Below are 13,244 nucleotides of genomic sequence, written 5' to 3' on the forward strand. Positions count from 1 at the left end.
TTCCTATCATGTGGGCAGATGATTTATGGTTTATCCGTTCTGCAAGGTTATGCAACACTGCATGCCTTCAGAAGTATTATTTGAGTCAGTTGAGATTTAATTAAGATCACAACTCTTAAAATCCCTGCCCCATGAAAATTCACAGAAGACAATACACAATACATCCACCCCGGTGCAACACTACAGAACAGATTGTTTTCATTCCAATCTTTGTAACAACACAGGCTAATCCTAGTTTCCATGGCGACAGACAAAAGTTGACAAATTTTGTTTTGTTTAACATTCTGTTGCTGTTGCTTACAGTCCCATCAATTAAAATATGCACGCAGAATGACAGCCAAAGAAAATATCAGCCCCAGTCCTACTGTGCAGATGCACCACTCAGGAGTGTAATATATGGTTGCCTATGTCATGGCATTGGAATGACAGGTGCTCGCAGTCTCTCTGCCTGACAGGCCACTGCACAAATAACTGCCTTTCCTGAAAGGGCTAATGCACTACTAATGAACAATAAATCAACTTTGATTATAAACTGTCAGACAAATCAGTTCTCAGTTCAGCACTCTGAGATTCTGTGCCAACTCAGCTGCGCATTGCTGGAATACATCACCCACATTTAGCTCTGCTCACACAACGTACGGAAATTTCAACACGAATGTCAAAACTAAAAATCAAGAACGGGGTCCCTTTCCTCCCCCAAGGAGAGAAGATTTCGTCCACCACACAAACGGCTGCCAAACTGAGGGCTCGGCTAAATCCTTTAACCACAATCCTCCATCTATCAAAACAATGTATTTATTATCTTAGTGGTGATTTAAAAGCTCTCTCTATCAATAGCAATCTCTTCTAGATAAGATTAGTGCACATAGCAACCTGTAGCTTGGGTTTCAGATACCTCACAAATTATAGAAATTTGAAGGGGAAGTTACTTCAAAAGACAAAACTTTCATCTAACAGAGCATACTGTACACATCCAGTGAAAGCAAACTTGTAAAAATATCTCCTGTAGGCTTTGATAGGATAATCTACTTTATAACAGCAAATGTTGTGGAGACACTAGAGAACATGTGACTCATTTGTCAACTAATCAATAGCTTTTCAAGTGACTTTTAAACCACTGGGAACTCTTCAAGTTAACGCAAGCTAAGATGTGGCATCTCACTCTCGTGTGAAGAGCCCAGAAAGATTTCTTCTACAGATCAATCGCAGCAACACCTAAACAGTGTGCAGTTTTCAAAATTACCACCCTCCCATTACTTCATTTCCTGAGAGCTTCCTTAACGATGACAACATCCCATTTGAATCTACACACTGCAAGGTTGGCATTCAAGTTGCTCGCATCTTACCACCTATTGGACTCTGCAGGAATGTGCCTGCTCAGTGTCCAAATAAACCGTTCTGCACTGCGAGAATGTATGACATATAAAATATGCGTTCAAGCCAGCCCGGCCGTTTTCACTATTGTTTCATAGTGCACGACAGTGTAAAGATATTTGAAATATTTACAACACTTGTGGCTGGTTACAAAAATATTCCAGGATGTCCCAGTTTTATGAATCTAATATGTTACAAATGACCATTAAATGCAGCATAAATTAATTCTCGCAAAATCTGCTCCTGCTGGCGAAAGACGCTGTAAATGACAATGGTTTCAATGATGAAAAGAGCTTTTAAAGCAAGCTGATGCATAAAGTAGTAACGATGATAAAATATTGCAGGGAGTAAGTTGTGCCGCTCTTCTCCCCAGATAAATTAAATTGTCAGTTCTACAGAGGAGAGGTACTAAAATTGCGGAATCAATTGTATTGACAAACCTGACAAACTCCATTTAGCTGCCGCGGTAAACAGAGTGGTGGGCCATGAAGCACTAATAAGCCTCCTGTACAAACTGAGCTTTCTGCAGTTGCAGACAGATTACAGCTGCAGGGGTGAGCAGCGACTGACATGATATAAAGTCAGTCAGCCACACCCTGCTCACCAATGCCAACTACTCACCATCATCAATCCAGGAGATTCAGATCCTTCATGCAGTGGCCCTCCCTCTTTTATTGCGATGACAGGTGAACTGAAGTCCTTTCGGAAGCGACTTCACAGCCAATTGTTTGCGGAAAAAAAAAGTCTATCTTATTTTCCTCAAAGATAAGTCTGTGTTAATTCCTGCTTTGCAGTTTTGTCTATTAACGTCAATCAGCCACAACTCGTGCTAGGTTAACCTCTCAGCAACAATGTACTGAGAGACCTGAACTATAAGCGTTTTTATTGCAAAATAATCAATGCTGCAATTTTGATGTCATGTTGTCTCCACTTCCTGTTTGCTCAATATATATTTGTGAATGAACATTCGTTAAAAACAATGTTTTTTTCCTATGCCAAATTCTTTGTTTTGCATGCCCAACTTGCACAAACACACCAATGGTTGAGATAGTTCACACGTGTGTTGCTTACGTGGAATTTTAGAGGTGTACTCTTGCGTTGTAACTGATTCATACACTGCTACGGCTTTGAATGAACACTTATTCATGCTACCTCGGTCCTATTGATATGCCCTTGAAAAGCATCGCGCCAAATTATCGCATTAAGATAATTTAAAACATTAATGTGAACAATATGCAGAGTATTGTTACTCGTCTTTTTGCCAATATCGTACTTGTATAGATGACTTTTCTTTTCCTCCCACACATCGCCCTGGGAACAAAATGTAGTTCCAGGGCTGGAACTAACATTAAAATCTTGCTAAATGCATAACTGATTTGGACTTAGGAATTAAATGAATAATTCTGTCTTCTCATATTGCAAAAGTATTTGTTTTTGTTCTTGATTCCCGTTTGAGTCAGGCTGTCTCTACACTGGAAATTATGAAATATTGCGTCTTGTTGGGCAGCTTGTAGCCACCTGCTAGCAATAATGTCACTATTAGAGACCTGGAGGTCTCTGTTCATCCTCATCAGCATGAGTTGGTGTGCTGTACTTGGGCACCACAGGCGCACTTACAGAAATAACGTCAGCCACAAATGGACAATTTTTCCGCTGCCGGCTTCTATGCAAAATTTATCGTTTATTTCAGAGAGCTGACAAAAGTTTAGACCGATGAATATGAGAATGTGTCGACAGTCCAGCAGAGTATGCACAGGAAGTCAGTCTACAGGAACGCACTCTCACAAATATGGTCCGCAAGCCAGTTCATTAGGACGGAGATGACATGGTCTTATTTTTCTCTCTCAGACAGCTCGCAACCATTGGAACTCCCTTCACATGTCGGCAGAAGTCGAGTCTTTGAATTGTTTTTAAGACCAAGGTAAATAGATCTTGATAAGCAAGGAGTTGAAAAATCACCATGGATAGATCGTAATACAGACGAGAGGCTACAAGCAGATCAGTCAAGATCTTAAATAGGAATGGGAGACCTACTCCTTCTCATAATTAGCTTGTTTATATGTATATTTTTTTAATGCTCACCAACCCAGCAAATGCCCAAATGCAAGATGAGTTCATAAATTCATCAAGTCTACTCCACTATTCAATCATGGCTGATCTATTTTTCCCTCTCAACTCCATTCTCCTGCCCCCTCCTCACTCCTCATAACCCCCGACACCCATATTAATCACAAATCTATCAATCTGCGCCTTAAAAATATCCAAATGACTTGGCCTGCACAGCTGTCTGTTGCGATGAATTCGACAGATTCACCACCCTCTGACAAAATATATTCCTCCTCATCTTCTTTCTAAAGGTACGTCCTTTTATTCTGAGGCTGAGGTCTCTGGTCCAAGACTCTTCCGCTAGTGGAAACCTTCTCTCCGTATCCACTCCATCCAAACCTTTCACTATTCGGTAAGTTTCAATGCGGTCCACCCTCACCTATCTGGACTCTAGTGAGTACAGGCCCAGTGCAGCAAAATGCTCTTCTTATGTGAACCCAATCATTCCTGGGATCATTCTTGTAAACCTCCTCTAACGCCAGCACATCCTTCCTCAGGTATGAGGCCCAAAACTACTCACAATTTTCCAAATGTAGTCTGACGCCTCAGCATTATATACCTGATCCGATCTGACCTTGAGGGGAACGCTAAGAAATAACTACCTCTAGAAAACTGGCTTTGTCTCAATAGTTGCCCTTTACTGAACTTTCCGAACAAAAGTCAAACCCTGTCACTTCACTCACTGTTGAATAACCAAGTAAACCTTTTTTGTTAAGAAGGAAAAAATATCTAGAAATAATAGCTAACAAATCATCACAAACGTTTGGCATTAAAAATCTTTTGTCCATTCTGAGAGATGATTCAGGTTGGTGGCACGGTGGCGCAGCAGTAGAGTTGCTGCTTCACAGTGCCAGAGACCCGGGTTCAATCCTGACCATGGGTGCTGTCTGTATGGAATATATACGTTCTCCCTGTGGCCGTGTGGGTTTTCTCCAGGTGCTCTGGTTTCTTCCCACACTCCAAACACGTGCAGGTTTGTAGGTTAATTTGGCTTGTGTAAATTGTCCCTGGAGTGTAGGATCGAACCAGTGTACAGGTGGTTGGTGGTCGGCACAGACTTGGTGAGCCGAAGGACCTGTTTCCATGCTGTATCTCTAAACTAAAGGCTAGCCAGCGGTCGTGGATCCAATTGCCGAGATGGGATATTTATAAAAAGAGGGTGCAAACTGGGAAAGGAGAAAGTGTTTGGTTGGTGTCAGGACCTGCATAGGCCAATTAAGGAGTAAGAGAGTCAGTAACCTTGGGGCCCAATGGAAAATACCAGGGGTGTGAGATATGGGGCTAGTGTAGAAGGTGAGGGTAGGTGGCTGGTGGGATGTGGATGTAAGCATTTAATTGACTCATCTGGCAGCGTCCCACACCCGCAATGTACTGTAAACTCCAGCTTGTTTCGGAAGGACTCAATTTACTCTGGGTTTCCCCCTTGCGATACTTTAAAAGGAATGACACAGAGGATTCCCTTAGCCACAAGAGCCACATCTAACTCCCTCTTAAATATAGCCAATGAACTGGCCTCAACTACCCTCTGTGGCAGAGAGTTCCAGAGATTCACCACTCTCTGTGTGAAAAAACCTTGCGATACTTTAAAAGGAATGACACAGAGGGAATAACATAGTCTCTTGCACCCAACATGAGAATGTTCAGAGATTCAAGGGTGACTCACTCATGCCATAAACCATCTGATCAAATTCCAAAGTGATTCCAACATTGTTAAGGGCTCGGACACGCTAGAGGCAGGAAACATTTTCCCGATGTTGGGGGAGTCCAGAACCAGGGGTCCACAATTTAAGAATAAGGAGGAGGCCATTTAGAATGGAGACGAGGAAACACTTTTTCTCACAGAGAGTGGCGAGTCTGTGGAATTCTCTGCCTCAGAGGGCGGTGGAGGCAGGTTCTCTGGATGCTTTCAAGAGGGAGCTAGATAGGGCTCTTAAAAATAGCAGAGTCAGGGGATATGGGGAGAAGGCAGGGGATGATCAGCCATGATCACATTCAATGGCGGTGCTGGCTCGAAGGGCCGAATGGCCTACTCCTGCACCTATTGTCTATTGTGATACAAAATCACCCGCAAATCCCTCAGTTAAAACAAAAACTTGTTTCAACTGGGAAAAAAAATTATTATGCAATTAGCTTTCTGGGCATCTGTTTTGCCAGTTTTATTTCCCTGTCTGTCTGCTTATGTGCTCTACTCCTGGTCCCCAAATAAGCAAGACGTTTAATCATTTTGCATCACTAACTTACTAACCAATAGTCTCTGATGGATAATATAAGAATTACTGGACAGTGAAGAGCTTTGCTCAAGTTTCCTTTATTGGATGTTTTTGTGGAGATTTGAATTAGGAGTGAAAGCATCCAAGATGAAGGATTTTGGAATCATTTTGCTTATGTCTAGACCATTAAGCAGTAACTCAAATATGTACTGTAAAAACCACAAATGATGTTTTAATATTTAACACTATTGTGCTGAGATCATAATCTGCATTTTACTTATTCATTTAAGACTTAACATTGCCTTTAACAATGATGGAGAGATTTGTGTGTAGTACGTGTTGGAAAAATTGTAAACCTGAAAACAAAGAAATAGCTTACAATTCTGCTTCTGAAATGTTTACAAATTAAAGGGAACACACATTAATTTGAGCCAAGCAATTTGATCTGGCCAGGCATACTGCAGCAGGTGTAAACCAGAAGACCATGGATTTAGATCACAGCTTGAGTTGTGCACTTTGGATGTCTGGAGAGAGAGTGTGAACACCCCTTGTACACAACCAGGTACGTGATATTGTAAATCCTGGCCAGATTGCAGGGGATAGGCCTCTAAAATTGGGTAAAAGCTTCAGGGCTACTGGGATATTTGGTCAATTTCAAAGTGCTCTCTGCAACTGGGACAAGTTTGTCTAGAGCCTAGATCCAAGCTGCAGGAAAAGAATAAGAACATCTGCACACCCTGTCAATTAGGTGCAAAATGCATAGAATGGATTGGATGACTGCAAACCAGACATACGCCTTGTAAATAATTGTAAATAATGTTGCAGAGTTCTATTTTGCCGAGTGTTGATTGGATGAGGTATTGAATCTTGTCCGGTTTTCTTGCAGATCAGGGTAAATGTTGCTGTATTTGCTTCCTCCGAGAGGTCCTGTTTGTATACAATGTATTAGCTGCCGTATTATTTGGTTAGGGAAATGTCTGTTATGTAAGTGGATTGTAAAGAGACCACCCCCATGTGGTTCGGCCCCTCAAGGTCCAGGGACCTATAAAAGTCCACTGCCATGAGGTCCTGTGTCGATCTTAGGACTGCGTGACCTTCTGGATTGTCTCTGTTTGAGCGAGGCCTAGAGGCCTTGAACAGGCATATACGAGGATGGGACGCACGGTGGTTAGGATCAGTGGTGGGAACTGTAATTGTCAAAATAAAGATTAGTTGATCAAGTGCTTGATTCAGTGGTTTTTGACTGAAACTAGACTGGGGGGGAAGCTTAGAACGAGCAATTTGCAATATGACTGGGCATAAAACTCCAAACACTTGTTCCAACCGAGATCAAAATCTGTAATTAGACTTTATGGATCTTTAATTATTGGACTTTAGAAACATAGGTGCAGGAGTAGGCCATTTGGCCCTTCGAGCCAGCACCGCCATTCAATATGATTCAATAAATCAGTATCCCTTTCCTGCTTTTTCCCCATAATCCCTTGATTCCGTTAGCCCTAAGAGCTACAGGGTGTTTATATCTAACTCTCTTTGTCTTGCACTAACATTATACCCTTTAACATTATAGCCTTTAACCTGTATCTGTACACTGTGATTTGGAGCAATGTACAATCTTTTAGGGAGACCAAAACTGCACACAGTACTCCAGGTGCGGTCTCACCCGGGCCCTGTACAACTGCAGAAGGACCTCTTTACTCCTATACTCAAATCCTCTCGTTATGAAGGCCAACATGCTATTAGCTTGAAACTCAATGTGACCAGTTCCTCCCAGGGTGACTCATGCCATGTAGTACGTGATATAAGGAATGTCACTGAAGCTCTCTATTCAGAGAGAGATCAAAATCTCATTCTCTACCCAGGACCAGCACGTATCATTTAACTAAGCTCGGAAGCAGAGAGTTTATGCACTACCTGCAAGACTAGCAACGAGTGCTTGATTCTTGCATTCTTTGATCCCACTGTGCCTGCATGTGTGAGCTGTGCAATAAGAATTTCACTGTGCAGTGCATACATGACAATAAAGCACCAATGAATCATTAAACTCTTTTGGTGAGAGGTCGGGAGAGTTTAAATGTGGTCTCCTCAATGTTTTCATTGGTTTCTGTAAGTGATAAAAAAAAATCCATTGATTCCATCCAGTCACATTAAAGTTGCTGAAATGAACTGATAGCAGCACAGTTAAATAGGAGCGCAATTAGCCAACTGGCTTTAGTTCAGTTCAGAGATACAGTGTGGACGCTGGCCCTTCGGCGCACCGAGCCCATGCCGGCCTGCGATCACCCCGTACACTACTTCTATCCTACACACCAGGGGCAATTTACAGAAGGCAATTAACTTGCAAACCGGTATGTTCTTGGAGTGTGGGTGGAAACCCACGCAGGTCACAGGGAGAACGTACAAACTACACTACAGACAAGCATCCGTAGTCAGGGTCGAACCTGGGTCTCTGGTGCTGTGAGTCTGCAACTCTACCTCTGTGCCACTGTGGCCTTCGATGTATCCTACAGCATTCAATACGATCATGGTTAATCCTCCATCTTAGTAATATGTGCCCACCTTCCCTCCATGGGTCATCATGCCTTTGTCTCTAAAAGTCTATCTAGTTCCTTCTGAGATATATTCTCCTACCTGACCTCCAATGCAAGAGAATTCCACAGGTTCACCAACTTCGGAGTGAGGGAATTCCTCCTTCTCTTAGTCCTAGATATCTCACCCAGTATCTTACCCCCTGATTGGGGTGGAAGATTGCAACCTTCACGTGGTCCACCCTGTTACAACGAATGCAATCAACCTGGCGTGCACAATCAAATAGAACAAGTTGTCCCACAACTTTAGGCTGTGCACGCCATACGCAAGAAGAAGAATTGAAGAGCATATCTCTCGCAGCTGACAAGAGTGACATTCTTATCATGTCCGGTTTGGATTTTGTATGTTTCAACGAATTTCCCTTTCATTCGTCTAAAGTCTGGCCTAGTAGACCTGATTGCCCCCTCGTATGATGTCCTTGCAATCCCACGAGTCAGTCTGGTGAACTTTGTTGTCCTCCCATATATCCTTTCTTACATAAGGTTACTCCTAAGATTGGGGCCAAAAACATTTCAATTTTGTATCACATCTGTTTGGTGTCTTGAGCTGTTGAGGCAAGAGTCAAGAAAAATATAAAACTTAAAACAACAAACAAATTATTATTCTTCCTCCCCTGCCAAACATATCTGCAAAAAAAACCTAAAGCTTTGAAGGGCTCTCAAATGAATGTTTACATTTACAACTTTTTTCCAAATATGAATAATAGTGCAATCCTTCCAGAACGACTACTGATACAACTTAAGTGCGCATTGTTTTTCATAGTACATATGTCAGACTCTGAGAAAAAATAATGATGACACTGAAAAACACACAAGAGTGAATGGTTTTGCATTGCCTTGTTTGGATAGGAAGATATTTATTATCAGTCATGACACTCTGTAGTTTTGAGATACAGCGCGGAAACAGGCACTTCGGCCCACCTAGTTCGCACCGACCAGCGATCCCCGCACACTAACATCATCCTACACATACTCGGGACAATTTACATTTATACCAAGCCAATTAACTTACAAACCTGTACGTCTTTGGAGCGTGGGAGGAAACCAAAGATCTCAGAGAAGACCCACGTGGTCTGAAGAAGGATCTCGACCCGAAAAGCACCTATTTCTTTTTCTCCAGCGATACTGCCTGACCTGCTGAGTTACTCCGGCTTTTTGTGTCGATCTTAATGTCTCAATGGGATCTTTGTAAGCAACTCCAGTATTTCTGCTGATACTTAATCTACACATAGCAAGTCCGAGCAACAACTGTGTAGCTTGTACAAGTGCAGCACGTTGTACTGGAAGTAGGTTTGTGAGGCATCAGGGGTATGGACAGAGCTTTGAGGCAGTTTCCAACGCTGAGCAAGTCAAGGAGGTTTAGGGCATCAACAGCATCCACTCATCCCAGACATACAATTCCCAGGGCAGATTTAAAACGCACACCCCCTTCCACCTCTTATTTTCTTTTAGTGCATCGGCTCCTCAAGGCTGTTCAGCTGCTTCATCAATGACGTATTTACCATCACAAGATCAGAAGTGGAGATGTTTACTGATGAGGTCATACTCCATTCCACTCACAAACCCTTGTCACATGAAGCAGTTCATGTCTGCACATAGGCTGATAACTGCCAATTAACACTCAATGACCATGTTCAACAGGAGTCCAGCCATCTTTCCCCATTACATTCAAAGTGCATCACTTTCACCAGGTTTAGAGGGATACTGGGCTAAACGCTGGCAGGTGAGACTAGAGTAAATGGGGCTTGTTGGTTGGCATGGGCAAGTTGGGCTGAAGGACCTGTTTCCATGCTCTATGGCCCTATGAGCAATAACAATGGGGCTGCCAGTGATGCCCAGCTCCCGAAAAGTTAATAAATCACACAATCCTAGATTTTGGATGTCCCAAGCTGTCAGACTAGGTGTGTAAATGCAGCTCTTCCTTCTGTTAAAAAAAATACAAAGTGCTGGAGTAACTCAGTGGGTCAGGCAGCATCACTGGAGGTGATGCTTAGGGCAGGTTTGGAGGGATATGGACCAAGCGCAAGCAGGTGGGGCTAGTGTAGCTGGGACATGTTGGCCGGTGTGGGCAAGTTGAGACTAAGGTCCGGTTTCCACGCTGTATCACTCTATGACGAATATGGATAGGTGACATTTCAGGCCCATGTCCTCCAGAGATGCTGCCTGACCCGCTGAGTTACTCCGGCACTTTGTGTCCTTTTGTGCAAAACCAGCATCTGCAGTTATTTGTCTCAACATTCTTCCTTCTGCTTCTTTCATTACCATTACGTTAATTTGGCTGATTTGCGAAATGCAGTTTGGATGAATCAGAAAAAGAGCCTTTCATGAACTGTGACAAGATCAAATCTCACTATATTTTATATTTTCCATTGATTCCATTGGCCTTCGTTAAAAAACAAATACAGACTGTTGTTGCAGGAAGAGGGGAGTGCGTGGAAGAATCTGAAACAAAGTTTTTAAAACCTGCTCAAAAACATATCCATAAAAAAAATATTTGTTCAATGCACCAAAACAATTCAGCTGTACATCTGCATAAATAATTATTTACTTTTTAATTGATAATATAAGTTAAGTAAGGTAAAAAAAAAAAACTCTAATCAATACCATTTAGGAAAATGGGTGACGGTTGGTAGTTGAGGCCTTACCTCTAAAATGAATGAATAAACCCCAGCATCTTACTATGAAATTGTTTCAGAAATAACCATCAATATTATATTAATCTGATCAAAGAGACACATGCTTATTATAAAGAATCATACCAACTCACGACAGGAAAATTCTTCATATCTCACACAAAGTGGACCTTTGTTCTCTTGGAATCGTGGCTTCCCTTCCCTTCTCTTTTTGAGAAATACACAAATGACTAAGCTCACATTTCGTACAATGAATTATAATGAATGTTTCTGACCATCAAGATAACCAGCATTAAGCAATAATTAATACCTCAGCCAATAAACTGCAACAAAGCAACAAACAAGAATGTGATCACCCTGAGGTGCAGGCAGGAAAGTAATTACATGCAAAAGAACCTGTATCTTTTAAAAAATTATTATTGACTCTGATGTGCTGCCGAAAATAACTTAATAATATGCCGGTTTCGAAGGACAATGGCTGTAACAGGTGCTACAGTTTAAGGGTGTGTCCCTTTTAGCAACAATACTGTATTATGTTGAGTAAACACTGGGTGAATTCAGGAACTGATCTAGTAAGGGTTCTGATGCATTTTGTTTCCGGACAACTTTTGAGCTCTTACAATCCATTGCTCATTTATTTCCCCCTTTTAATGCAATAATTCAGATCATGTCACATCTGAATTGGGAGTTTTGATTTTTTTTCTCTGCCACTGTGATGCAGCAGCTAGAGTCGCTGCCTCATCCCCCCCCGCCAAATCTGAGTTCAATCCCGACCTCCGATGGTGCTGTCTGTGTGGTGTTTGCATGTTGTCCCTGTGCACCATTTACCTCCAATTCCTCAAAGATAAAGCCTTCAATCTTTCCAATGGTGGAGAGAATGGAGAGAAGTGACCAGATTTTTTTTTAATTCACTTGACTTGTTTATCTTTCGGACTTGCAGGATGCAGAGCACCAGTTGTGATTACTGTGCTTGGGTACAATTTGTTTTCATTATTAATGAAAATAATGAATTATGATATGCTGTATTAGTACCGAGTAACGCGCTGTGTGTGGGATGAGCCACTGTACCATGCTGGTCATGATCTAGGCATCAGCCAGGTGTCTGGATACAGAGGCCTAGCACAACAGGCCCTGGATAAGTTGAGACTGAAGCCAGTGACTCAAGGAATTAGAAGACAGACACAAAATGTTGCAGTAGCGCAGCGGGACAGGCAGCATCTCTGCAGAGAAGGAATGGGTGACGTTTCGGGTCGAGGCCTTTCTACAGACCGATGTCAAGGGAGAGGGAGATACATAGATAAGGAAGTGGAGTGCGAAAATAGGACAAAGGGGATGGAGCTCAAGGAAAATGTCGAATAGATCATTGCTAGCTGGGAAAAGATAACAACACGGCAAACTGAGATAAACTGCAGTCCCAGTAAAGCGACTTTTCAGCAACTGTCTTCGACCTTCACGCTCGACGGCACTCTCCTGAAAAACCTCGAGCTGGATCGACCGTCAGCGATGAAACCGCGAGCTGGATCGACTGTCAACACAAACACATCGCAAAGGCGGGGGCCAGGGAAAGTGGGGGAGCGCTGTCCGAAATTCACACCCGTGATGAACAGGAAGGTAAAAGACGGCTGGCACAGTGTACGGTAAGTCCTTTAGAGAGGGGGGGGGGGGGAGGGGGTGAGAGGTGGCGAGAGGGGGTAGAAGGGTGTAGAAGGGTGTAGATGGGGAGAGAAGGGGAGAGAAGGGGAGAGAAGGGGAGAGGGGGGAAGGAGTGGAGACACTTTTAAGAAGCCAGACAACTTTTAATAGCATTAACATTATCGGTCGGTTTTCCTTGGTTCTGAAAACTCCAATGAGCCAATTAAAATGCCCAGTTGACAAAGGAGATTGCCTACGGCTACCTCGACTGCCTAGCGACCCCACTCCACTGCACTACGTTCAAAAGAACCATGCCGACCAATTTTTACTCGCGGAAAACTTTCCAGCATGCTTCCCTCGAGCATGAAGGAGAGTAACAGTGACCTCCTAGGACCACGTGTCGACCATGCTGCAAATTTGAATCGGGCGCAAACTCTTCTAAACTCGCAAGTTAGGTCGCCGCAGTGGGACAGGCCCTTTAGAGTATCTCAACCCGTCAAACTGCATCTCACAGAGATGCCCTGGGATTCAGCAATACGCAAAATGCCCAGATTGTTACGGGCACCAGAGGATTCCCCTTGACTGTTAGCAAAGGAAGAGTCCTGAGGTTTTACAGTGTGATTCGCTGTGTGTTGTGGCTTTAACACCATGCCAGCCTGGGTTTCAAAGCGCCACAGAAACAGCTCATTTGGGAGTACTTTGAT

The 13,244-nt window shown here is 42.9% G+C and overlaps 1 protein-coding gene across 20 annotated transcripts in view; it reads right to left on the minus strand.

Moving 5' to 3' along the window:
- Window positions 1-13,244, minus strand: part of foxp1b (forkhead box P1b) — a 474,222-nt gene that overhangs the window by 128,055 nt on the left and 332,923 nt on the right. The window contains exon 1 of one of the 20 annotated variants that reach the window (XM_055647682.1): window positions 1,815-1,961. The exons of the other annotated variants lie outside the window; for them this stretch is intronic. Within the exon in view, the coding sequence (XP_055503657.1) occupies window positions 1,815-1,946 (132 nt within the window). The 5' untranslated portion in view covers window positions 1,947-1,961. Of the gene's footprint in view, window positions 1-1,814; window positions 1,962-13,244 lie in introns of those variants that run through there. 20 annotated transcript variants of the gene reach the window in all.

Source organism: Leucoraja erinacea, chromosome 16, assembly GCF_028641065.1.
Source record: "Leucoraja erinacea ecotype New England chromosome 16, Leri_hhj_1, whole genome shotgun sequence".
In the NCBI taxonomy this organism is placed as follows: Eukaryota; Metazoa; Chordata; class Chondrichthyes; order Rajiformes; family Rajidae; genus Leucoraja; species Leucoraja erinaceus.